Source organism: Drechmeria coniospora, chromosome 01 (genome assembly GCF_001625195.1).
Source record: "Drechmeria coniospora strain ARSEF 6962 chromosome 01, whole genome shotgun sequence".
Classification (NCBI taxonomy): Eukaryota; Fungi; Ascomycota; class Sordariomycetes; order Hypocreales; family Ophiocordycipitaceae; genus Drechmeria; species Drechmeria coniospora.
The window spans coordinates 8,994,109-9,021,126 of NC_054389.1; the positions used below are offsets into that span (position 1 = coordinate 8,994,109).

The 27,018-nt window shown below is 59.1% G+C and overlaps 3 protein-coding genes and 1 pseudogene across 3 annotated transcripts; 1 reads left to right on the plus strand and 3 right to left on the minus strand.

Moving 5' to 3' along the window:
• Positions 1 to 4,796: 4,796 nt before the first annotated feature.
• DCS_02377 (uncharacterized protein) lies at positions 4,797 to 5,481 on the plus strand (the record flags this gene model as incomplete). Its single annotated transcript, XM_040799705.1, has 2 exons — positions 4,797 to 5,102; positions 5,203 to 5,481. The coding sequence occupies 2 exons, from the start codon at positions 4,797 to 4,799 to the stop codon at positions 5,479 to 5,481; spliced, it is 585 nt and encodes a 194-aa protein (XP_040660588.1).
• A 1,074-nt stretch (positions 5,482 to 6,555) lies between these two features.
• DCS_02378 lies at positions 6,556 to 7,070 on the minus strand (annotated as a pseudogene).
• Positions 7,071 to 17,665: 10,595 nt separating this feature from the next.
• On the minus strand, positions 17,666 to 21,518 carry DCS_02379 (uncharacterized protein; the record flags this gene model as incomplete). Its single annotated transcript, XM_040799706.1, has 5 exons — positions 17,666 to 17,821; positions 17,940 to 19,565; positions 19,701 to 21,214; positions 21,297 to 21,415; positions 21,502 to 21,518. 5 exons carry the CDS (start codon positions 21,516 to 21,518, stop codon positions 17,666 to 17,668), a joined length of 3,432 nt encoding a protein of 1,143 aa, XP_040660589.1.
• Positions 21,519 to 24,736: 3,218 nt separating this feature from the next.
• Positions 24,737 to 26,812, minus strand: DCS_02380 (uncharacterized protein; the record flags this gene model as incomplete). The annotated part of the gene is made up of 1 exon (XM_040799707.1): positions 24,737 to 26,812. The coding sequence occupies one exon, from the start codon at positions 26,810 to 26,812 to the stop codon at positions 24,737 to 24,739; it is 2,076 nt and encodes a 691-aa protein (XP_040660590.1).
• Positions 26,813 to 27,018: the final 206 nt, after the last annotated feature.

The window sequence follows — 27,018 nt, forward strand, 5'->3', positions numbered from 1 at the left end:
TCTGCTACAGCATATTACTAACTTACCAGTACGGAGTGGTACGAAAAGGAGACGGTTTCGCAACCAGCACTTCTGCACTCCGTAGTGATGACGGTGAAAAAAATCGTCGCCCGTGTTCCGTCTGACACATAATAAGGGACGTCCCGAAGAAATATGAACAGCCATGTTTCTGCTCTTCCGTCTCCTGCCGAGCCGACGTGCCTGTCTCTTTTTTATTTTTCTCGTCAGTGGGGAATTGTATTGAGCGGCCGCTCCGCTGGGAGCGAAAAGGCACGAGGCGCCACGGCCCGCTAGCCAGGTCCTGGAGCTAGTTTTTTACATTTACACGAATTACATGCCTACTGCCAGCACAGGTTAGTCCCAAACCTACGGAGCATTCGTTGCCGGAGGGGCGGTTTGGGGCAGCGTTCGTTCGGGGCATCAACCACAACCAGCAACAACTTGAACAAGCATCCTTTTTTTTTTTTTTTGCTTTCTTCCTGGGAGGGCAACCAAGTGCAGCCTATCAACGGTCACCATTCGTATTCGCACAAGATGGGGTAAGGAATGGTAATCATTCGTTTGGTTGATAAGTTAATCGGCTGCCTCTACTCCGTATCGTCTTGTCGCATCTCTACTGTGGCTTTGATCAGCTTTGACAGGACCCTTCTTCCCAAGTATATACCAGCACGGGGTAAGCACGGAGTAATCGAGCACCAACTCCGTATAGTACCGAGTACTCCGTATTATAGATACGGATTACTGGAGTGGTACTAGTTCAGCAGTACGGAGTACTGTACATGTGTATTGCAAGTACTTATGCTCCGTACGGAATATTCCGTACTCGTAAAATAGAGACCTAAAGAACGGGGTAATACGGAGTAGTACTTGCTTGTACACAGCACCAGTACTTACAGTACTTGCATGTACACTCTGTTGCAACGGTGTGGCGCAGCTCGCGGCAATGGAGTTGCGCTTCCGAAAGTTCTTGGCAGATTTCATGCAAGTTGAGACCTTGGCCAAGCCAAGCCGCAAATGGATGCTCGAAATCACCGACTGTTGCCGTTGCTGTGAACCCATGCACGGCAATTGTCAGGCCGCCTACGGACGGCGATGGGCCGTTGCATGAATTCATCAGTCTGCGTGGCGTCGACGAGGCCTGGTTCGAATGCAGGCACATGCAGGTACCGATACTGGGTCATACGGAGTACTCCGTAATTACTACTAGGTACTAAGGTATGGAGTCGACAGCTCCCCATGCGTACTCTACTTGCTGCACGTGCAGGTGCACATGTGCGCTGGCTGGAGAAAGGCACCACTGCACCAGGTTGGGCGGTAGGCTAGCATTGCTTGTACCTATCACGCTGCACGGAGCAGCGGTAATGCACCTGGTGCCTGAGCGATGGGATGCTTTGGGGCACCAACAAGCCAACGCTTTTGGACGGGGCCATGTCGAATCGATACATCAGCCGCTCATCGGCCAAGGCATCCTCGCCCAAGCGAGCAGAGCAAAAGTGTCCGGAGAGTACTTATTTTGAGAGAGGCAAAAAAGAAAGTCGCATTCGCAGAAAGGGGCAGCTTGTGGCGACGAAACGAGCCTCAATTCTCGACGGGTGATCTGGCACAAGTCAAGAAGCATGCACTCGTTCGCAAGACACGGCGTGAGCAGGTGCAAGTTCAGTCAGGCTCTGCGGCGCTGGTTGGTGTAGGTATTCCGCAGTAGGGACGACGACGGCCTGTAGGTGCAACGAGCGCGAGACGAAGCCCCCGAGGCGCCGCCACGAGGCTTGAAATCTGCCGGCAGAAGTGCCGCTGCTGCAACACGCTAGGGGAACAGGGCCGGGCGTCCAGGGCCAGGCGGCACGGGCACGCCATTTGCCACCGCAGTGGTGCGGTAATACGTCCCTGTACATGTAGGGTAAAATGATGGGCTTGCAATGCAAAATGCACATCCTGCACGACAGCGCAAACCTTGCCGCTGGGCTCCTTGATCAACTTGCCACCACCTACGAGCTCAAGTTTGCATCTCCCCAGTGACTGCCGAGCGTGCGCACAAGTACTCCGTACTCTACAGCACGCGGGAATGCACGTCGACGGCGTGCCGCATGTTTCCTCGGACAAAGTAGAGGTACGGTTGTCGAGGTGATACGCCCCGAGCTTGTTCTGGTTGGAAACTCAAATCGTCGTTGATCAAGGTTCAAGATGCGTCGGGCACGGACGACTCGCCCGTTTGTTCTCTCATTCGTTTCGTTCGCCTGTCCGCATGCCGCGACCGTCTTCCGCAACGAGGCAAAAAGCTGACCGACACGGCTTTGGCAAGAACCCACCTCTTTTGTTTCGGCATTTTCCCGGCCGAATGGCTGGCCAGAGATACCTCGCTCCGAACCCCCCTCCCCGCGCGAGGCTGCAACGCAACAGTCGACGAGGTTGAGGGTAGGCAGCAAAGGGTTGCAATCCGCCGTCCGGAGCACGGCTGTCGGATGATGCCTCGCCCGGGGACACGGACGTGGACACGGACACGACCGCAGACGCGGACCAGAACGGAACGGTTCTGTCGATCATGGCCCAACCGACGCGGGACATCCTGTCTCGCACGCATCCATGCGTCTCTCGCCGCCGACACGGACGTTTTTTTCCCATCCGACGGAAAGGGCAAGGGGCACGAGTGTCGAAAATGCCGCCATGAGGAGCGTGTCCATGTCTCGAGGTTGCGATGCTCCCGTCGCCGTTCAGGCAGAAGAGACACATTCCCCGAGGTTTGCATGCTCCACAGTCATCATCCGCATGTTCGGTCGGGCGAGAGGGTGCCGTGACAAGCCCGACAGTGGAGAAGCGAGCAGGCTGGGTCGCGGTCGCGACTCCTCACGTGAACCGGGTCTTCTGCAGCAGAGGGCATCACCGTCCACGCCCAGACGGCTGGCCGGTCAATGATGCCGCCCCACCGACCCGCGACCATGGTTGATCGTGCGGCCGACGTCATTACTTTCCATGCACCCACACGGCGCCTGCATACAGTGCAGTGCTTGCAAACCACCTACGTCGGCACGTTTACGTATGGCCAGGTGGGTTCGCAGGCTTACATCGACCATGTACTTCCACTTGGTACAACCTTTTTTTCTTCGTGCGGAACCAAGTACTCTCCTACATTGGCGACTCGTTCCATTCGACCTTGAGAGAAACGTAAACGGAGCACAGTCGCCACTGGGGCCGGCGGATCGGCAAAGGGGCCCCCTTCTCTCGACAAGGGACTGACGAGGGCCAAGGAACAAGGAACAAGGAACAAGGAACGAGAGCGCTGCCGAGGCTGACGGACGGATTCGGTAGAGGAGCCGTGCCAGCCTGGCCGCTTGCCACGCGTACCTTTCCATGCCCGCCTTGCTAACCGGTCGAGAACGGTGGCCACATCAGCATCAGGTGACGGAACCGAGAATGGACGACTGGGTCCGCTGCATTCTCCCCGCGCTGTCGTTGGACTGCAAGCGAGAAGCGTCGACCGTCCGCCAACCCGTTCCGCGCCCGGCCAGATGGGGATGCGTCGAGGCTCGGCCCAGTCGCTGGCCTCGGTAATTCGTCCCCTCGCCGTTGCCGGGTCTGACGCGAGTCGCAGACGCAAAGGGGAATGCGTCCCTCGCCGTGACGCCGCCGGGAAAATGTCCCATGCTCGATGAGGGACGACAAGGGGGAAGCTGGCGTGGCTGGTCGTTGATCGGGCCAGCCAGACAAATCGGCAACCATGTCGAGCCCGCCAGGGTGCTAGGAGCGAGTCTGGGGTGGCCGATTCGACGGCACCGGGCCTGGCGACAGAAATTACAGTGGGTTCGTCGGTGGATTGCAGCATCGTGCGGGCCGCTGACCACCGCAGGTCCACTGTATTACTTGCCGTCCGTACCGCAACGAGACCCTGGCTGGATTTGCTGCCGCGGGCTTCGACCATGGCGAACCCATCGCCAAGGGTCGCCTCACAGACCGGATCGGCGGCCGCTTCCCTCTTCGAGCAACGACTGGTCAACAATAGCCTGCTGCTCTTTGCCGGTGCCGACGTGGCGTCCCCCACCGGCGAGCAGAGCGAGGCTGCTCAACTCTGTACTTGGACTCCATGTTGTTGCGGAGTACCTGCTTCCCGATTGGTACGTGCAATGAGTAGGCGTTATTTCATTGCCGGTGTAAGTACAGCACTGCTACGCACTACAAACTCCACAGGGGTTCGCGCCCACTTGGCGGCAATCCACCTTGCCCGTCGTCGATGGAACAGGTCTTCGTTCCCTCCGTCCCGACCGAATCCCGTGGCTCCGCTGCAGGCATCGTCGGGTGGGTGCGCGGAGCAATCGAGCTCGAGACGGCTCCTAATTGCAGAGTCCGCTGCCTGCGCCGTGGATGCTGAGCGGCATGTGACGAGGCCGAGCCCCGTCTCACCCCATCGCAACCCTACCTGCTGGCCCTCGTACAGGCTGCATGGCAACCGCTGATGCAAAAGTCTCGTTCAAATCCCAAACGAGACTTGCGCACCGACACTTGGCCATGCATGCTTCCTTGGACGTCGAATTTGCCAATGATACAACGGCGAGGAATGCTCAATCGTTATCTCATCTTCATCTCGCCTTCATTCGTCGCAAGAAATGATGGCAGTTTGCGTGACATGCCGCATTCTGCCGCGAAACATGACCTTGTGCTGCGTCCTGTGCGGTGCGCACCATGGCTCGTCGTTGGCAACGAATACTTTGCATCGGCGTCCAACTCGCCGCTGGGGCGGAACAAAGGTTTGAACCAACGACGCGCAATGACTCGAACAGTGCGCGACGTAATCAAATTTCGGGCACATGGTGGGCTCGCACGAGGTTGCTGCCTCATTCCTTTCGCTCACTCGTCATCGTCAGTCACCCTTTGCCTTCGGCTTTGGTGCTGGCGCTGAGCCCAACTCCCCAACGGCCCAGGACAACGGAACGGCGGAGGGCATCTCTGCCTTTGCATCGTTCCAAAGTCCCGGGGAACGTCCCATCTCGGCCATGGGCCATGGGCACGGACCTGAAGGAACCGGTGCACTGATTCGGAGTATTGTTCCTGTCCGTTGCACGGGAGAGGGACCTTCTGCACATGGAGACTGGCGCTCGAAACACGGCTACCAGGTACCTCGTCTGCCAGGGACCAATGCACATGCGCCTGATATGGAGAAGCGGGTGCTGCCTCTACCTGCCGCAGTGATGGATACTAATACTTGGCATGCAGCTTCGCACACTTTTCCGTCGTCAGCATGGCGTATGCCTCCGGCCGTCATGGGTTGATATGCGTGACAAGTTTGTCATTATTTTTATCATTCAGCGCACATTTGAAGTGGGCCTCTACGTATTACTTGCGCTCCGGGGACAGGCGGATAATGGTGTAAAAATATCAACGGGTACCGATAAGAGCGGGTTCGAATCTCGTCCCGTGACGCCCCTCGTCATCATCCAAGCTCCACCGACTCCTCGCTCCGCCGTTTCGCTGCTCCGCCGTGTCGGTGCTTAGCCGATATTGCCTCGTTGGAGGCTGCCCGATGCATCGATTGGCCATGGTCTGGGCCCTGTGCCTTTGCCACGCTCGTCGCTGCTCGGTTCAATGTTCCCACCATCGATCGATGCATGACGGCAAGGTCGTCCCCGGCATGGCCATTGGCACCGTTGCTAGTGCTCACCGTCCCCCACAATCGCCCTCTCTTATCGTGCCGCCTGCTCAGCTGAAGCACCAAGTATGTGTGTGCGAAGTTGATAGGCGCCGGTTGCGTATCTGCATGCCATCTTGGCACTGTTGGCTACCTTGCGGCTCCTGCGAGGCACTTGCTGACGGATACAACATCGATGAGCAATACGCCGCGGCCGTGCCAGCGCCGCGACTCGGCGAGTGACCTGTGGGGGAACCAAACAAGGTGCGATCCGATGGTGTGGGTGGTCTGATGGGCCGAAGCCATTTCTACGCAGGCTACCTGGCAACGACAACAACTCGACAACACTGGCAGACGTGTGGCTGTCGAGCACCAGAGTTCATGGTGCCGGTATTGCCTGTTGCTGCGGAAATCTAGGTGTCACGCCTGCGTTCGAAAAAAAGAGGTCCGTGTGCCTGGAGTCTATCGAACCAAATCCAAGCCCTGCTGCCCGACTCGACTCGACTCGACTCATCGAAGCAAACACGAGTGATGTACCATGCTTGTACATCCAGGTCGCCCCCGAGCCAGAATCAAGTCTGCACTCTTGGAGGCTCCCGGCGGCCGCCACCTATAGCATGTCGCCACCGGGTCATCGCCGCAGGTCGAACGGAAATACCGACGAGTTGCGCGAACATGGCCAGATACAGCGCCTGATTCGCGTCGTCATCTGCCTCTTCTCTCCGTCGGCAACAGCGTGTCGATTCAGCGCCCGGCCCCGGCCAACATTGGCTGTAGCATTCCTCGCTACTCGTGCCACGCCGAGAACGCGAATCGAGCACGCACCTGCTGGCACACCCACTCATGTACGTCGAGTTTCATGCCACTATTCGCTGACTGGAAAAAGTGGAAAAGTATGCACGACACTGGCTCGCGCGCCTTGATCGAGCCCGACGACGGACCTGACGTGCCACCAAATCACGCCAGAGGGCCTTGGGAGTCGGTGCCTGCTTCAGCCCATCACCAGTACCGGCGATGCCGCCCACCTCGACGTTTCCTCCGCTCTCGGCGCTCGCACCACCAGGCGTAAATACCATGTATCCGTAGAGCTTCGGGCACCGCACGACTGCCAACCACCGTGTACCGAGCTGCAGTACATTGGTGCTACCGACGAGGAGCAGGAAAAAAGTACACGGTGCCTGCCCATCATGCTCAGGTTCATCTTTCTCGAATGCTCTTTCCATTAAACATTGCGCGGGGACACGCGGTGGCCTTCCACGAGGCAGGCACGTCCCCTCATGACGGATCTGCCGAGGGAGGTGCGTTCGTGTCTTTGTGTCGTCGAAATCGCCAGATCGGGCACCTGCGCCTGCCGCTGACTGCTCTGCAAGATGCGGTGGAGACCCCCTCTCCTCACCGTCATCACCACTGCGTCCCTCCTCCTGCCAACCCTCGTTGGGAATTGAATCGTCGACATCGGGGAAATGCTACCTTGCCCACCCCCGCCCGATGTTACGCTTGCAGCTGTTGCATAGCATCGCTGGCTTTGATTTCGGACGTCCAAGCAAAGGGTGGCGGTATTCCTTCGATGCACTGTCGTCCGCCCCAGAAGCATCCGGTCATGCAATCCCTGACGGCAACCGCAGTACGCACCGACACGAGAGCACAAAGCGCCGGTACGCACTGCAGCATGCGGCATCCAACCGGCTGCATCAGGCACCGTCGACGGTCCACACGCAGCTGTTTTGGGACAAGCTGTGCGGTACCCATTTCCATCCTTGGCTGGCGTCGCCAACGTTGCGTGGGACACCCACCACCGTTGCATCCGGTTGAGAATCGAATGATGACGTTGGGCACGGCCATTGCTTATCCAAGGTTGGCAATACCGTGATGTCCACGCTTCGTCGGATGGCAAAGGGGGCTCTCTGATGACCAGATTTACCTGTCCTTGAAACGCGCTCGGGTAGCAGGTCACACGACAATGGACGACACGAACGAGGACGATCCTGATACACCACCTGCTGGTCTACGAGATTGTCCTCCCATTTCCGCACGCAATGCTGTGTGTCAGCTTGCAAGGTGTCTTTCGCCCGTCGTTGAGCGCAAAGCGAAACGTTGGCTTTCGCATCATGCATGTCACTCACGTCCGCCACAGCATGCACTGCCTCGTCCGTCATTCTAGTTGCTACTCAATGGACAGCCGCGAGGCTACAGAAACACACACGCCTCGGCCAACGTACGATTTTCCACGTTTGGGAAATTGTCCAAAAATGGATACAGGAATCGCCAATATCCACTCGGGTATTTCCGCCACCGGAGAGTTGTCGGCGGCGTTGGGAAGCAGGTTCCATGGCCAGGTTCCCGCATCATCGAAACTTGTACTCCGCGCCACGGGTTACTTGGAAATGACAGTACCGCAAACTCGCCTCGCCGTGCTGTTGGGAGGCCAGCCTGTAATCTGCGAACGGAAGGTAGCGAAATAATGGCGTCCGGTGCCCCTCGGAGTTCTGGAAGCAACTCGGCACCGAAACCTTGCAACCTCAACGGAACCGTTCTCATCAGCGGCTGTCGCTACCGCCGTGTACGACGGCCTGCGCAGCTAGCCTTTAGCACCCACGACTCATTACGAATCCCATGGTCAAGCCATTCATGTCATGCCCAAAGATCGAGGAGCCCCCGAGCATGATACATCGTTTCCGGTAGTCTGTCCTCTGCAAAGTGCTCACAAGACGCCGTTCACTCCTCAACCTACTGGTGGTGACGGGGCGATGAGCAATTAGTGCGATTGCCGGGAAACCTGGCTTGGCGTCTCTGGGGCATCGACAAATACGGATTGGCGGGGTTCATGGTTCAGGACGAGACCAGATTTAAGGCTCCGATGGCGTGACCCGGTGCCGTGGCAGAGGAGTGCCGGACGAGCCAATCGCATCGTGCGTCCTATCGGAATCGCCGCTGAACGAGTGCCCGGCGAAATTCGAGTGCATCTGGTTTGAGAGGCGATTTAGGAGACGCGAAAGGTTCGAAACGGCTTGTCCGGTAATTACTCTGTCTGTCCCACCTACGATTGCCCACGAGCACTCGGATCTTGAGCAAGCTTGTGAAATTTCCAAAGCATGACGCCGGCGAGCAAGCATACTATGCAGACGCAGAACCCACACAACGGAGCGACTCGCCGCCGGATCTCAGGCCTGCCACGTGCCGACATATCGAAGACGGTTCATGTGCGCCGTTGCTCTTGCGGGTATGCTTGAAAACCACCCATGCAGTGAGGGGTGTATCAAGAGCGCCGCCTCACCTGAAGCCAGTGAGCCTAAGGCTTGTCTGCCATGTTTGAGTTTCGGGCAACGCCGTGGGCGAATTGATGCGGGAATCCATGCCGCCGAGCGGTCTGGTGATGATATATGCCCGATGAATACCTTTAACCTCGACTGCATACACGGTCCGGCTAGGTGCACCGATGATGAGCAGCGATTCGTCGAGAAACCCTGATGGAATGCCAGGTGTCATGACAGAACCCATGTATTGCTTCGTGCCATGCAGATCAATGCCGTACAATGCAGGCCCGAATGATGGCTCATTTTTTTTTTAACGCTTGTCCGAAAACCGCGCTTGAAAGCCGCGTCGCCATTGTCGAGAATCGTCCAACAAAAAGTTCCGGACTCTGTCGTCGTGTCACCAAACTCTGTTGCCAAAGAAGCGTCACGCCGATCCAAGGCCCCGGCGAGGATCCTCCCCACGGCAAACCACTAAGCCTCGACACACTAGCATGCAACGAAGCAATTACCCTGCAGCAACGTTTCACTGCACAGATACTCTAGCTGTCGGCCACAAGCGCGCATCCTTTGTTGATTGACATTGCCAGGGCTATCCGGCCGGAGTCATGGCACTAGGCGGGCGTGCAACGAGGGACCCGGTAAATTCTTATGCTCACCTTGGCATGGACCAGTATTTACTTCACTATCAGTCGTTGTCGCGATCGGTGACGAGATGACGGCCGACAATGGGTGACAAAGACACCATTTTCCACGACCAACAGAGGGCGTGCGCTAGAACGGAGTATGCACGCACACGTATAAGTAAGTACATGGACCAAAGTACGTCGCAAATTGGAAATTTCCCAATCTGCCAAGGTATCATTCATGTACGAATATCCCCGCACTCGCTGAGGCTTGCATACGAGGCTGAAGGTGTAACCATGGACAGGGTCAGCAACCCTCAGCTCGTCTAATTCCCGTCTCACACGATGCTCGGGAGCCTCTGCAGTTCAATGGATCATGGATTTCGGTGCGAAATGCTTGGATCAGCGGTTGCGAATAACATCGTAAGCCATTCAGCACGGTTGGCAGAGGCGACTCGGTTGGTGAGGCGCGGCTCAACGCCAGCCGATGGGGGTGACGAGAGAAAAGGATGGACCGATGGATAGGCCGACATTGCGCTTCATGCATGTGAGAATGCAACGACCCGTCCCGATAGGTCCTCCAGGTGGGCTTGCATTCGATCGATGTTTCGGCTCGGAGTTGACAGCCTTCAAAACAGTGCTGCACACGACATGGACGGCTTGCTTGTACTTGTCTGGACCTGCGACAAGGGGAGGGAAATTATTGCCCTGACATTGTGAGCGTTTCGCAAACTACTCGACAGCCCTGACGCTTGACTGGCGGGTGGCATTACCGCGAGCAGCACATCCATCCTTATGCAAAAGTACGCCTAAAAGTACTCGCGATGTGGTGACTCGGCCGGCAGAGATGGAGAGGCTCATTCGGTTCGGTGGTACGGTAGCATCAAACGACAGGTGTGTGCGAACTTGTGCTCGTAAGCCGGCCGCACACCCCTGCCATGATCTCTTGGACGCCAGCAGGGCGGGGGAGCATTTCTGATGCAGGAAAAGATGGCAGTGCCAGGCCAGAAGCAAGTTTGCCAACCAAAGTCATGACGAGGATGAATTCAGGGATGAGGCCGTCGCGCTGGGCCTCGGATCCGTGCCGCAGCCCAGGCCCGGCGAGAGTTGGTGGCTGACAGGATCTTTGTCGCAGGTATCGGACGCTGGCGATGACGTTTACGGAACAACGGGTGCGTCTACGCATAGTTGTACGTACGGTTCGGCCGATGGCACAGCAGCTGGAGATTGTTGCGCTGGGGTTAGGCTGGGTGGGTGCAGACGATGCCCACTTTCCAAGGATGCCACGACGCCGACTTATTACCTATTATACATTTGCAAAGATGCGAGCAGACGGTGCAGGCGGCATGGAGCTCGAACTTGTAGCTGCAGCTGGCAAGTCCCTGGTCCTTGGTGCGGACCTGTCGTGGCTGTAGCCGCAGCAAGCATTGGTAGCAGGATTTCGAGGAGAATATGCCTTGCCATCTTGGACACGGACAACTTGCTCCTCACCTTGGGCATGGCGACGGCAACCGTCACGTTCGTCAGACTCTCTAGGTCGGCTCACGCGTTGACGGCCTGACTGTCCGTCCCATGTCAAGGCCCGCCATTTCTTTTTCGAAATCGAGGCCAATACGCCCCCACCAGGCAAAGAAAACTCTTGGACATATTGATGGATCGGCCCGGGGGATGGGGGGGGGGCAAAGGGTGGCGCCCACGCCTCGGCGTAATCGCATCTCTGGGAATGCCGGACGAGGGCAGTCTCGGGGTGTGTATGAGTCCTTGGCATCCACGATGATCCCTTTCAGCTGAGCAGGCGCAACGGCGTGGGTTCGAGACCATGTCTGATGCGCCAAGTGCAACAGGCGCATAAGCAGCATCTCCGTTCCTATAGGGTAGCAACGATCATGCACAGCCAACCACTACCGAACCAGTTGGGCGCGCAGGCTGCGTCGAGGGGAAGAGGCGAGAAGGGAGGTGTACGAAGGGCGAGGCAAGGCCATGCCCCGAGGAATGGGTCGTCGGCGCTGAAACGGTGGATGCACATGCATCAAGGGGGCCGCAGCAAGGACTCCTCGCCATCTTTTCTACGATCACATCTGCAGAGCTGGACTCGGCATGCCGGAAGGGGGGGCTGCATGTACGTTGCACACCTCTGCGTGCACCTTTGGACAGTGATGCAGCCAAGGCTTCCAGGAAGACGGATTGCGGCCGGCCGATCAAGACTCGGACGAGCTGGTGTCAGGATCGCATCTCATCGACGCGGGACGGCTTTAGGCCAACGGGCAGGGTGCATGTGGATGCCAACGACGACCTCGTCCGCGCAGGTGCAGTAGTGGGAGGGTCCGAGAGAGGGAAGCGGTTCGGACGGACGGATGACCTCTTGGCTGCACGGGACGAATTGACAGGTTGAGAGTGAGGCGTGCAGGTGTAGGTGTACGCGCAACTACAAGAAAACGGGCAATCAGGCAGAGGTGCGCATTTGCTAACCGCGAGCATGCGCACAGAGACCGGCGGCGAGCGAGCCTGCAGCCTGCAGCATGCACCGCACCCAACTAGGCATTGCTCCTGCATGCCTCCCCGGTCGAGCTGACGATGCTCCCGCCGCACAGCACAGGGGACCTCGGTCTCGGTCGGGCAGCAAAGACAAGTGCCGCACGCAAGGCTGGCGTCACGGTATCGAACGATCGAGGGGCAGGACGGGAAACGGATCCGAGCAGCTCGCCGCCGATCTCGTCCGTCAGCCTACTCGTGATCTGCTCGTCGGAGATGTGTGCTTTGAGTCCAGGGACAGGTGCGCATAGGAGCGCAGGTGCGGCAAGTGCGCACGCCCATGGGGGATTGCTGGATATGCACCACTGTTGCGTGGGTGCACAGGCGGAATTGCAACTACAATCTCGACATGGGAATGACGGTACATTTACCGTTGATAAACTATAGGGTGGCTGGACCCAGACCACCGGGACGAGATCTCGAGAGGTCAAAAGTTCTTGCGACTCGATCCGTTAAATGCCTCTGCCAGGTACTCTGTACTGGAAAAAGTCCACCGGACTGGTGCAAGCATTATTACTTCGTATTGCGCAGTTACGAGGACATGCACACGGCGTCGCATCCGAGTACTTGGTACCTACGCATGTACCTACGAGACACGTGCGTCTTGGTGTAGGTACATGGCATGCCCTGCAGCGAACGTGGCCGTAGGATTCGAACTCTTCCCGTTTGAGGATGCGATACATCATTGTTTGGGGAGGTGCGGCCTCATTGTGCCAGGAGGAGAGGGCAACGAAGACGGGGAGAGAGGAGGAGGAGGAGGAGCAGGAGGAGGAGGAGGAGTGGGGGAGGGGGGAGGGGGACGAGGAATATAGCAAGGGGCGGATGTGCCCGCAGCCCGTCCGTCGACGTTTTGCCCCTCCATCGAGCCGTCCGCTGGACCCCTCCCCGCTCCCCGGGCTCCGCTCCGGCCGGAGGGCGGAGTACCTGCAGGTGTACATACTCGACGCCGCGCACGGAGGACAAGCACTGGTACCTGATGGCGGGAGGGCATGTGTAAGTACTTTATACTGGGCACTCGAGTATTGCCTGATTACCAGGCAAGTACCTGTGCTCGTCGCGGCAGTGCATTGTCGTGCAAGTACGGAGTACAGACAGTACGGAGTACACCTACAGTAGTTGTACGCATCCGTACTTGTGACGTGTACTTGGTTGTACGTGCACCCCTGGGCACTGATGCATGTACAAGTACATGTACTTACGGAATAGAAAAAGTACCATTACCGACAGCAAGCACCCCCAAAGTACTCGCACACTGCATGCACTCCGAACCCCCAACAGAACGAAGCTGTCCCTATCATTGCCGACGGCGTGCACTCCGTACTTGCGTGCGCGTAGATGTACTTGTACTTGCATCCACCAGAGGCGCAAGGCTGGCCGTACCATTGCCGACAGCATGCAATTGCGTACGCATGCGCATGTACGCCTATCGGATATGCAGAGCTGTTGGCCTGGGCAGCACATCGGGGTGGTAACGCGGCCGGCCAAGGAGCAAGCGTGGATCACTCCGCACATGCACAGGAGATGCCGCTCGCAAGCCGGAAGACACCAGACCCCCGCCCATGGCGAGCTCGGTCGAAAAAGAAAAATGATCGGGCGAGGGCGCAAGCGGGCGGCATAAGCAAGGCAAGGAGGCGGGAGGATGGAGGAGAACAGGCATCGGACTGGCGACAAGGAGTTTAGCTTGAACTATCCGCTCGTACAGCCGTCCATCAAATCTGCTTCGTCGTATCGCTGAGATTGAGACGGCGTCGGGGACGGAAACGAGATGGACGTCGTTTCCGTCCTCCATGCTCCGTACATGTCGGCACTGCAAGTGCGGTAGGTGGCGGTGCTCGTCTTCGCACAGCCGTTACCATGCCACGCCACACTGTGCTGCACGGTACGTGTCATGGAGCGCAGCAAGGACGGCACCGCATGAGAGGCCCCGGGGCGGTACCTGTACGTGCAAACAACGTGCGCAAAACGGCACTGTAGGCAATATTTCTGTGCCGGCATTGTACATGCACGTCGCTTCCTCGGTGAGTGTGCAGCGCATGACACATCTGGCTTGGAGCGGGGTTGAGTCCCGGTGATGACTCTGGCACTGAATCTTGGTTCCTATGCCGATTATACGTGTTTCATGCTGCTCCTCATGCTGCTCCTCATGCTGACGCTGAGAGACGACGTCATTGTCCCGACGTGCCACTCCATCTCGTCGAGCTCGGCACACCCCTGCGCAGGCACAGCACGGGTGCGGGTACGAGATATCAATACTTGTGCGCCCCGACAATACCCGATTATCTTTTACATCGACAGCATGCCCCCGCCCGCGGGCGCGGCTGATGAGCAAGGCCGAGGGGAACATGCTCTACTTGCAAGTAAGTATTCGTACAGCATACTTACAAGTACTTACACGCATGTACACGTGCAGCACTCCGTACGGCAAGTGTTCTGTGCTCTGCGCTCCGTACTCGCCACATACATACATGCCTATTCGGATAATTGCATGCATTCTTATAGCGTATACATGTACTCCGTACTCCGTACGTGCTGTTCACTTGGGTGCACGTGCGCTGGCTTGTCGCTCGGCATCATGCCGAAGCGAGTCCCTTGCACACTTGCACCGTGCGAATCGCCGGCCGCGCAGCAGATGCACTCGTCACTTGACTTCCAGGCGGCCCGCTCCATGCTGCGGAAAGCCTCTCCTGCAATCCGTATTTTTGGAATTGCGCGAGGGCACGTCGGCGAACGAGTAGGTCAAGGCATCCCGATGCGAGTGCGAATATCCACCCGCATGGTCAGGACGAAGCAATTCTGCTGCCCTCGACTGACTCGGCGACTCGACCTGCCATGTCCGTCGCTGGCCGGCCGGCCCTGGCCTCCACCCACCCGGATCACGCGGGCACCGGGTCCGTAGGGGCACAGTGTGCCGTACGTGCAGCGAATGTGCAGCAAGGGTACGGGGTACGGTAGGTGTACGGTAGGTGTACGGCAGGTGTACGGCAGGTGTACGGCAGGTGTACGGGCACTCCGTAAGTACACGGTAGCATTTGCGGATGTGCCTCTGATGCTGGGGCCGAGTCCGGGGTTTCGATAGGCGATGATGCCTACAAGTACAGTACGGATACTGCAGGCCTCCGCTCGTATGCATGTGCAGAGCTCGTACATGCACGTGTACATACGCTTGGTACTATGCATGTGCATGCATACAAGTAGCATCTTGTAAGTACTTGCTTTACGAGCACTCCATACTCCGCACCTGTGGTCGCATCGTATGCACAGTACAGAGTACCTGCATGCCGATACGCAGCCATCGACAAGCACTGTAGGGATCCGCCGCGGCGTGTTGCTGCTCCTCCGTCTCTCTCTCTCCTCTGTTGCTCGGCAGCCTGTTGGCCTCTGCGGTTGAGCCATCACATTTCCATTCTTCGCACGCATCGGCCGACGCACACTCCATCCGTCGCCCTTTTGATGTTAGCTGCAGGAGGCAGAAAATCGGAACATGCACTTGTGCGCCGCGTCCGCTCTCCTGGGTACTGTACACCTGCTTACACGCAGCAGCATACTTGGTGAGTATGCGGGGATGAGGGGAGTGCTTTACCTTGGCTGGTGGTACGGGGCACTGTAATACGGGTACGTTCTGTGCGTGTACGGAGCACTGAGGACGTGTACAGTAGGGTGGCAAAATTGTCGATTCACTTTGTGGGAGCAGCGCTACCGAAACTGAATCGTCACTTTTGTCAAGCGACTGTGCGGAGCACCATTGCGTCTCCCCTGTATTAATGTGCAAGTAAAAAAGTACATACATAGGGCACGTTAGTGTCGCATATGCTGTAAGTAGTGGTACTGTACGTCAGTACGTGCCTAGCGCATGTACCTCGGAGAGGGCGCGCACCCACACCCCAGGAGAGGAGAGGAAAAGTACGATGCCCTCGCGTGCGCATACTGTACGCTGGAGCAAATACAACATGACCAAGTTTGCTTGTAAAAGGCTTTCATCTCCAAGCGGGTTGTTGTTCAAACACACTTTGCCAGCCGCAGGAGTGCATACTTGGTACCGGGGCTGGAGCATGTGAATGTACAGCCACAATACTCCGCTCAGAGTACAAATACCCAAGTATACCTACCTACTCCGTACTGTGCTCCGTACTGTACTCCGTACTGTACATGTACGTGCAAGCAAGAGCACTGGGAACTTGTACGGAGTACTTGACAAGTACAAGTAATACTGCAATACCCTCTTGCACGTGCATGTGGTAGTATTCATAGTTCAGCGTACTCCGTACACCTGCTTGCACTCCGTGCCTGCTGCACAAGTACATGTACTGTAGTTGCATATCGCAATTGCTACGAGGCCAGGTACCCGCCCTTCCCCGCGGCACAGGCGCCAAGCGATGCGGGCCAGCGTCGTAAGCAGCTCGAGGCCGGGGAAGGGCGGGCCGGGGGCACGCCGAGAACCTCCCTCCACCACCCCCCTTACCCCCGATACGGCCATACGAGCAATAACTGGCAATGAAACATCGGCACAGGTGCAGCAGCAGCAGCTACCAACCAACCACAAAGGCGAAACACCACCCTCCTCCCGACGTAGCCTCCAAGCCGGTACGCCGTCCCATTGGCCATGGAATCCACCCTCCATCGCCGATTGCCTTGAACAGGAGCGCGGACGGCAGGCGTGTGCGACGGTCCAGCCTTCGCATATGCGCGGCCGAGCCCAGTCCACGCACGGCATCAGAAAACGGCGGCCTGACTCGACCTCATCCCCCGATGGCCGGACCGGCGCCGGAATGGCCTCATCGCGCAGCGGCCCGGCGAGGCTCGGTGAGGTCGCACGGCACCTGTGCGTCGAGCGTGACGCGCCGCCACCGTCGCCGACCGGGGGGTTGACCAGAAAGGGGGGGCTCCCGTGGGCTGCCTCGCCTCGTCCGGACAACCAACATTCCCATAATCCGGGTGCGCAACACTCACCCTCCTCCTCACAACCCAGAGCGACGTTTCGCTTGTCACATCGATGCCCACCTTGGCCGGCCTTGCCGTGACCCGGGGAAGCGTGCCGAACCATGCAATCTGCATGGGAGAGGAGTGCCCCGTCCCAAACATTTGCCATCCCCGGGTCCGTCGTACACGTACAGTATTCTCTCCTGCTCGAACGCAGAGGTACCCTGGGCTCCGACTCTCCCTCCGTCTGGACTGCCATTGAGCCAGCGGGCTGCCAATGATCCAGCGAACCGTACATCATGGCACAATGCTGCGTCGGCAGCAAAGCAGCGTCGCCTTGCCGCAGGGAGACGTGATGAGCAAACAGGGGGTGAGATGAGCAGGTAGGATGAGCAAGGGTGAGCAGATAAGATGGGCAGACAAGATGACCAGGTGCGATGAGCAGGTGATCATTGATGAGTCTTGGCAACACGCCTCAGGTAAACCTCGCGGTCGGCATTTGTCTATTCTAGTCCCTTCCGTTCCGTGCTCTCATGCCCCCCCTCTCCCGAACCGCAAGCTTCGCACCCGCGCCCGTCAACTCCCTCAACGTGGGTTGCCTAGTCTACAAGAAATCAAACGTCGCCGTACCGTAGAAAATGAACAAGAAAACATCCTCTCACCGGCATATGGAATCCCGTGAGCGGTACCAGGCCGTCGTCGGCACCAGCCGGAGCGCGGCGGCGTCATCGTTGACTCTCGTCCAGCGTCTTCAGCGCCTGGTCCGACTCGGGCGTGCCCGGCGCCGTCGATGCCGTGCTCGATTCGGCGCTCGTGAGACCCTTCCGGATCGCCAGCACGCTGTCGACGATGACGGCATCGATGCCTTCCTTGACTTGCCTCTGCTGCGCCGTTAGCCGTGTCTCGCCGCGCCTCGATGCAACAACGCCGGGAGCCCTGGGGAGAGGGCAAGGGACCGACTACGGTGGGCGACGGCGGGGAGGGGAGACTTGCCTGGACCATGGTCGGGTCGTTGTTCAGCACGCCGTAGCTGACGCACACCAAGCCGAGCTCCTTGACGACCTTGACGAGCCTCGGGCTGTTGATCAGCGGCTCCGCCGCCGAGACGATGCCCAGCAGGTTCCAGCGGCTCGCGAACCGGATCGCCTCCTGCAGCGACGTCGCCCGGATGTCGCCGACGGCGCTGCAGCCGGCGTCGGTGAGGAACAGGATCGGTATCGACGGCTGCTTGAAGCTCAGGCAGAGGCAAATGTCCGGGCTGAAGGAGCTCAGGATGATGTGCCGCTCGCCGGCGAGGTCGTAGACCTTGGAGAGGACCGTGTCGCAGAACGAGTTGAGCTCGACGGCGTACGTGTCCATCTCGTGCTCCTCGCTCTCGTGCAGCATCGGGTACTTGAGCTCGATGTTGAAGCCAATCTCCTCCGGCAGCCGGCGGAAGAGGTCCTCGAGCGTCGCAAACGGCGCCTGGATGAAGTTGCCGCGCGAGTTGGCCTTGTAGCCCTTCTCCTTGAAGTCGCGCGTGTGCTTCATCCGCTCCTCCATCTCGCCGTGGCCGCTGCCGGCGTAGCCCATCGAGAGCGACCGCTGGGGCGTGAAGCTGCTGCTCCGCACCCGCGGCGGGCAGTCGCCTCCGTTGGCCGAGCAGCATCCGTCCCCGTCCTCGCCCGGTCCGTCCGTCTGATGCCCGTGGCCGTGCCGACCGTCGTGCTTTCGGTGGCGGCCGTGGTGGTGAACCCTGTCCCGCCTGTCCGGGTTGATGTGCAGAAACTGCTCGAGCGTGAGGGTGTGGACGGGCGCGTCGATGCCCGTCTCGCTGACGAGGAAGTCGTGGTAGATGACGGGCACGTGGTCCTTGGTCAGCTGCACGTCGAACTCGACGTACTGCGCCCCGAGGTTGGCGGCGGCGATGAAGGACGGCAGCGTGTTCTCGCCGAGCTGCAGCGACTTGTTGGACGTCAGGTTCTTGCCGAGGCCGCGGTGGCCGATGAGCATCGTCGACGAGAGCTTCTTCCAGTACGTCTGCCGCGACGTCACCTCCATCTTCGGATGCGAAAAGGGCGTGATGACGAGGAAGTTGAAGTTGACGGTGCCGATGACGTCGAGGTTGCTCGACATGATGGGCACGCAGACGTCCCCCTGCAGGTTCATCCGCTGGCTGCCGAGCGTCGGCTTGATCGTCGACAGCAGCGCGACGGCCCGACCGATCTTGTTCGTCTCGCTGCCCGAGTAGGTCGGGACGATGTCGAAGAGCAGCTTGACCTTGGCCGCATCCCGGGTCCGGAAGGAGACGGGCTCGGTCGAGATGCCCTCGTGCACCGGCAGGTCGATGATGGTCGGCTCGCCCCGGGCCCCGTTGGCGCTGATGACGACCGACAGCGCCGTGTCGAGCTGGGTGTCGTGCGCCTTGGTGAGGGGCACGCGGTCGAGGCTCACGGCTTCCGTCGTCTTCCGCATGTCCATGGAGCCGAGGCTCACGAGCACGAGGCTCTCGTCCGTCAGGTAGCGGTGGCCGAAGCTCTTGACCGGCTCGGCCGGCCGCGAGCCGTTGGATCGACGCTCCTCGATGGACGAATTCTCCGACGACGGGTTCGGCGCCTGCAGGCCGGCCGCCGCCCGCGCCGCCGCCTGCGCCGCCGCCTCGTCCTCGTCGGTGCGGGCGGCGAGCAGCCGGGCAATGTCCATGTGGCCGCGCAGGGCCGCGTGCTCCTTGGCCGTCCAGCCCGAGGCGTCCGGCCGGGAGAGGTCGGCGCCGGCGTCGACGAGCAGCTCGACGACGCCGACGGATCCGTCGACGGCGGCCACGTGGAGCGGCGTCCAAGAGTACGGCTTTTCCGCAATCTCGACGTTCGCCTTCTGGGACTCGGTGCCGCCGACGATGATGCGGGCGCAGCCGACGTGACCGAACCTAGCGGCGATGTGCAGCGCCGACTCGCCCGTCTTGTCGGTCCAGTTGATGTCGACGCCGGCCTCGACGAGCATCTCGACGATGGGTTCGTAGTTGGACTTGGTCGCGAGCGCGAGCACGGCGCCGGACTTGGAGATGGTCTTCCGGATCCGCCCCTTGGCCTCGCTGCAGCCCTGCCAGTTCTCGCCCCGCAGCAGGGCCTGCGTCGTCAGCGGGTGACCTCCGATGACGGCGAGGTGGAGGGGTGCGTAGCCGTCGTTGTCCTGCCACTCGGGCGCGTCGATGCCGTCCTGGACGTCGAACTGGTTCCAGTCCTGCATGTGCTTCATGATGAGCTGGCAGACGACGACGAAGCCGAACTGGGCGGCGTAGTGCAGGGGGAGGCGGCCGAGGGAGTCGGGACGAGCGAGCGCGACCCGCTGGCCTTTGCTCAGCCGGTCGAGGAGGTATGCGAGGATGCGGACGGCCTCGTCGCCCTCGCCCAGGAGCGTCGCCTCGTCCGTGCTCATCGCCTTGACGGGCACGACGGACGAGACGGCCGGGTGCAGGTGACGATTCGTGAACTGGGTGCCGACGGGGACCGGGTAAGCGCCGGCGCCGCCGTCGTCGGCCTTGGCCAACTTGGTGCGGCCGATGTGGATGACGAGACGGTGGATGCAGTTGCGACCGTTGATGTCGTCGGGTTCGTCGAGATCCCGCACGTGGGTCAGGAGGTAGGCCAGAGACTCCCTCGACCGGGCCGAGATGGACCGCTGGACGAGGTTCAGCAGCAGGGTCTGCATGGCGGCCTCGCGCCCGTCGTTGGCGGCGACGAGCACTGCCTCGGCGAGCCCGGACTTGAGGGTGGCCAAGTCATCGGTGCGGACGGCGTGCTCGAGCGCGTCGAGCTGCGACTGGGGAAGATGGAGCATCGACTTGGCCGAGGCGCGGCCGAGCGATCGGGTCGACCGGTCCGACTTGGCGTCCTCGTGAGTCTGGGCATCGCCGAGGACGGAGAGCCAGCGGTTGATCTCGGCGAGAAGGCGGGCGGTGCTGCCGTCCTTGGCGAAGGGCTTCGGGTCGACCTTTGTGGAGATGTAGCTGTGCTGGTAGGACATGCCGGCCACCTTTTTGTCGAGCTTCTTGGTGATCTTGACGAAGCCTCGGCGGTTGATCTCGCCGAACCACTGCAGGTTCCTCAGCTGCGTCCTCAGCTCGAGCAGGGCGCCCATGACCTCCTCGACCTCATCCTGGTCGAGGGTGGCGACGACGTCCGGCACGCGGCCGTATCGGTCGTGCAGGATGCTCAGCCGGCGGCAGGCGTCGGCGAACTTTTTGTTGTAGAAGGAGTCGACATCCTCGAGGTTTCGGTCGAGGGCGAAGAAGAGTTCTGCACGGCCACGTTAGGGGCGCCGGAGGCCGAACGAGCGTCGGTCTCGGAGGAGCCATGGATGGGAGGCAGGGCCGCGCACCTGCTGGATCAACCGGCTCTCCATTTCGAGCCTTGTCCGAAGCGGCCCTGACGAGCTTCTTGAGGCCTTTGTAGTTGATGTAGGACGCCGCCCACTCGGGAACCTGGTTGCGGGGAAGACTGGAGGCACCTCAGCGATCCAGGTCCTCGGTACGGGCATCAATTGGGGGGTAAGTGATGATGCTGGGAGAGTCCAAAGTACGTACGTCCGTCCGAACTTCATGATGCGACGTCGAGGACGCGATTGTGTATCTTTGCACCCTTCAATTGGATTCGTCGCCTTCCTGCTTGCTCGCCGACACTCTCTCTTCCTCGCTTGGCGTTATTGTCGTCTTGCCGTCGTAAGTCCTGTTCTCCTCCTCCTTCTAATCCTCTTGCTGCCTTCCTCGTCTGCCCCTCTTCGTACTCGTCCGAAATCAGTAGACGATGATGGTCCGCTGGGATGCCGCGAGACGAGCCGACGACGAGCAGGCAGCGAGCCAAGCCAAGTGAAGTCAAGCCGGGAGGCAATTAGAAGTGGTACCGGTAGCAAACCAAGGAGGGTCAAGGGGCAAGGAAAGAAATGGTGCCAAAAAAAAAGAGGAAAAACACGGAGGAGAGAGGGGATGGGGCGGAGGTCGGCAGAACGACCCTCGTCCCGAGGTGCCGGAGGAGTTGCCGGAGAAGAAGGACAGGAGTGGAAAGGGAGCAGAGAGAAAAGGAAATGTGTTGCAACGCTGGGCGGTCTCGTGACGGATCGCCGGTGTTGGTCGGTGAGTTTTTGAGTTCCCCCCGGCTAATGGTCGCCGCTGGAGCGAGTTGGCGCGCCAATGGGGGAAGGCTATCGTGAGCCGAGCGGGACGAAGTGACGAGAGCCGTTCGAGTACCGACAGGGTCTAGCCCGCGCGGCGTTTTGGGGAGTTCCAGAGTGGCTCTAGCGCCCTGGAGCTCTGGGATGGATGCTCTGAAGCTCCCTGCAAGGTGTAAGGACTCGCGCACTGGCTCGGTATACCGGCCTGCACAACTGCCGTACTTGCAGCGCCGAACTCCGTCCTTGTACTACGAGGTACAAAATAGATGGCAAGGTACTTTGTCCATACCAACCATGTTGTGTGCCGATAATCCTTTCAAGTGCTGCTGTAGGTGAACTTGGCCACATCTACGGAGTACTTGCAAGTACATGTATACGTATTACTAGGTGTACTTATTTGCGTTCAGGTAAGTAGAGGTTGGATAGTAATACCAAGCTTGCACTCGTCCTGTGAACAATTTGGCACTCTGAGGCTCTGGTACACCACTAGGAAGCAGGACCAAGGAAGAGGTAATTGGGTTCTAGAAATTTCGTGAGCGATTAGGCCATGTAGACAGGCAGACAGACAGGCAGGCAGGCAGGCAGGCAGACAGACAACAATCAAGGTCAAACTTGATCATGGGGAACGTAGTCGGCGCCATCATCATATCATCTGATCTTCTGCTGAACAGCTATAAAGGACACGACGAGCGGTGGCGGCCGACGGACAAACTTGGACAGGACCGGAATCATCCTCCATCCTGCTTGTGGGGATTTCGGATGAATGTCAAGCGGAATTACCGGCGGCCATTGGTGGGGTATGACTGGATAGGCGCGAGAGCAATTGAGCGAAGCTCGCTGGATGCCTTGTCGTTCAAGTACCAGGTAATATTGCTTTTCACCGTTGTGGTAAAATGGGTAATACTTGCAAGTCCTTTGTACCGTACAGTCCTTGTACGTACTGCACGTAGACCTACACGCAAGTACCTACTTACACCTACGGAGCACTGTAGGTAATAATTACTTACCATCACCAATTAGGTATATCATATGGAGTACTCCGTAGGGTACACAGAAGTTCGAGGTTCGGAGGGCACGAGTGCTGTGCTCGTATAGGAAGTGGTACTGGTGCTCGTGCGTACAAGTACGGAGTACTCCGTACCTGTTGACCAATACAAGGTACGGCTTGTGCGGTAAGGGTAATTACACCACATGGACTCGCACCGAGTTGGATGTGCTGGCATAGTTGAGAATAGCTTCCAATGCACGCCAACATGTACACTGCAAGCGCATTGAGGAGGTATTAGGTTGTTTGTGATGAAAATTGTCCCTCGGCCTCTGCCACGAAAACAACAAAACAACAACAAAACACGCGCATGTTCTACAACGTGTTCACTTGCTCGTAAGTAATACTGTACAAATAATACATGGTAGGAAGCGTCATTCTCTTCGTAGGTCGGCCATTGGTGCTCGTGCTCATGGTAACCTCACGTACGACTGCACTGTATTTGACTATTACGTTTACATGTACATGTACTTACTTGTACAAGTACAGCACTCACCTGCGTGTGCAGTAGGTGAGCAGTACCTATTGCAAGTACAAGTATGCACGTCTACCAAGTATTAAGACTGACAACTTGTAAATCACCTTACCTACCGAATACAGTACAGTACTAATAGGTACAGTACTAGGTGCAGTGAGTATGCGAGTACATGTACGTACGGTAGGTGCACAAGTACTCCTTGCAGCAAATGCATGCAATGCAAGTAATACATGTCGTATTTCTTGTACACCAACTCCATACATTCATGCATGTACTGTACATGTATGTACATCACTGCCTACTAATACCACTCTGCGCTGCATGTACATGTACTCTTACGTGTACTCGGCGTTACTTGACCGCCCGTCGAAAAAGGGGCGAGAGCTGCCTCAAGAGTGGACAGACATCTCCCCGACCGCGATCCGCTGCTGCTCAACTACCATCACCAGCATCTCCAGACTCCGTCTCTCCTGTACGAGAACAGCCGCCATCTCCGCCTTCCGTCTCAACGTTGTAGTGCCTCACCGCCACATTGTCTCAACACATTCATCCGACCTCGGTGCATGAGCCGTCGCTGGGATTCATATGTTCCTCGTCCTAGCCGAGGAAATCATGCCCTCACGCTTCGGTGCATCGTGATACTTGCACTGGTAGCATGTCTGGTGCTCGCAGCGTAATCCGCATTCCGAGGCAACGCAAGCCTCCGCATTCTTCCATCCTCACCCAATACTACCCACCCGTGCTCCCTACGCATTGGAAACGGCGATGAAGATTCCGGTTTCCAAACGCTCAAGGTCATGTGGCTAACCAAACACGCGATACATGACCTGGTGCAAGACAACAACAGCACGCGTACTGTACATGCAGACGACAAGGCCTGAGAACAACCATCTTCTGCGTTGTCCTTGCAGAAATGGCACGCAAAATACACCCCAACTGCCTTTACATGCACATCTACTGTACACGTATTTGCGTATATTTACGGCGAGGACGCGATAGCAGACGCGGTTGGCTATGAATGCATATGCTTCTCCGCACAGTACACGTCCTTATGGGGAACCAACCTGGGTGAGCACCGTGCTTCGTGTACGGGCAGGTAACGCCCAAGGCTCGGCAACCGCCATGCCCTCACCCGGCCCACTGCCATCGGTCCGTGAACGCGGTGCGCCTTTCGGCGTCTGGCCATGTACGAAGCTCCCTACCCGTCCCTGTCGCCGTCGCCGGGCCTTGCATCGTGGTTGCAGCCCTCCTAGTGGGCATCGCAGCATGCGCCGATACCTCGGCCGCCGCAGTCTTCGTCGACGGTCCTGCTGGCTCGTCGGCCCCGGCGCCCAAGTCCGTCGAGGTCGAATGTGCGTCTTCGAGGCGCCCCCCGCTTGCTGGTTCGTACGACAAGGCGTCGAGCTCGGCATCCTCGCCGTCCGGAGCCTCTTGCGCACCCATGCCCGTTCCCCTCCTGTCCATCGTCGGGCAGGTCAAAGCCGACAAGGTGTCGCCAAACTCCCGTCCGAGCTCGGCGGCGCGCTCGACCGCCGTCGTCCCGACGTGCAACGCCATCGCTCGTCGGAACGTGGTCGAGAACTCGGCTTGGAGCAGCTTGCTCTCTATCGAAATCGTCGTCTTCCGAACCACGACGTACTCTCTCCATGCGCTCTCGAGCCGGAGCAACCTGCTCTTCGCGCCGGCGACGCCCGTCTGCTCCTCGGACGTCGGCGGTCCGGCCGCCGCATCCGCGAACCATCCAAACGCCGTCGGCAGTTCGTGCTTCCCGAGCCGTCGGAGCAGCTGATCCAGCTTGGGCCCTTCAATCTTCAGGTTGGCCAGGCACGCCTTGCTTGGCCGCCCTCTTCCCGGTCCATGCAGGCCGCATAGGTCGAGAAGCGTGCGCAGCCGGAGGATGATGCGCGAGTTGGCGACGTCGTCGTCCGTCGACAGCATGCTTTCCCATCTCACCTTGCCGTCGGTGAAACCGCGGACGAGGCGCAGGGCCGCTCTCCAATCGAGGGCCGCCACGCAATCGTCCAGAACGTGGCTCGCGACGGCGGAGCCGACGTCGACGCCCGACCGCAGGCAGGCCAGGAGAAACGACGCCGCCTGGTCGAACAGGCGGAAGAAGAGCAGGCCGCCGAGGATGTCCTCGACCAACGGTCGGCTCAGCGGCATGTGCTCCCACACCCAGTCGCCCGTCCGCGTCCGCATCCTCGTGTCGGCGGCCCAGCGGCCCAGCGCCTCGCTCGTCGCGACGTCGTTGACGTGCCTCCGCCGGAACTTGGCGCCCGTCTGGCCGTCGATGCCCGTCAGGCAGGCGAGCGTCCGAAGGAACCCCCCGTGGTTCCTCGTCACCCTGTGATGGTCCAGGACGGCGGCGTACGTCGACGGCGTCGGCCGCAGGAGCCGCTCGCGGAAGAAGGAATTGACGAGCGCGTCGGCGAGCCCGTGCTGCCCGACCTTGTTGAAGGCCACGATGAGCGTGTTGTACGTGTGAATGTCGGGTGCGTGCGACGAGACGAGGAGGTTGTAGCAGACCCGACCAATCTTCTCCTTGAGCCCCAGCTTCGGCTCGTCCATGAGGCACCGCAGCTCTCGGTTCAGCAGCGAGGTGCCTTTCCTCGCCCGGACGGGATCGATCGACCGAAAGGTGAAGTCGGCCGTCCCCTTGCGTGCCATCTCGCGCGCCTCTTCAAACGACGGGCTCGGGCTTGTGCATCTGTCGAGAAGCTCGGCCCGGTGGAGGAGCTGCTGGACGAGGTGCTCGACCTTGACCGACTCCATCAGCAGGTGCTGCCGGGTGCGTGAATCGCGCGAGGTGATGCTCGTGTCGGATTCCTCGTCGAGGATTGCTCGCTCGAGCCGTTCGTAATCTGCCCGAGTCCGCCTCGCCGTCCGCATCAACGCCTCCTCGGGGCAGCAGCCGTAGTAGTCGCTCTGCAGGCTCGACAGCAGGTCGGAGATGCTAGCCGTTGCTGGCTTGTCAATCTCCTTCATGAACGGCCGTTCGTTGTATATCGTCTTGAGGCTGCTCCAGAGCGCATCCATCTGCCGGATCGTGAGCTTGGCCGGCCGCACCGCGCTTTCCTGGTCGTCGGCCGCTCGCCGGTCCTGCAGCTCGCTCAGTTCTCTTCGCGCTTCGTCCAGCTGACGGTCCAGCTCGCGTCTGCGGTCGTCCTTGCGCACGGCATCGACGATGGCGGCCGTCGCAAACATGGAGCTGTAGCATGCAGTGAATATTTCCACAAATCTCGGCTTGCGCCTTCGCGCCGCCGCCGCCGCCGTGCGTCTGGCAGCTCCTCCGGCGACGCCCACGACGGTGCTGCAGGCTCTGCATCCGCATCGTGGAGCCCAGCCGGCCCTGGACCAAAGTGACTGCATCACCGCTTCATCTGATGGTCAAGAGTTGCGGGATTTCTCAT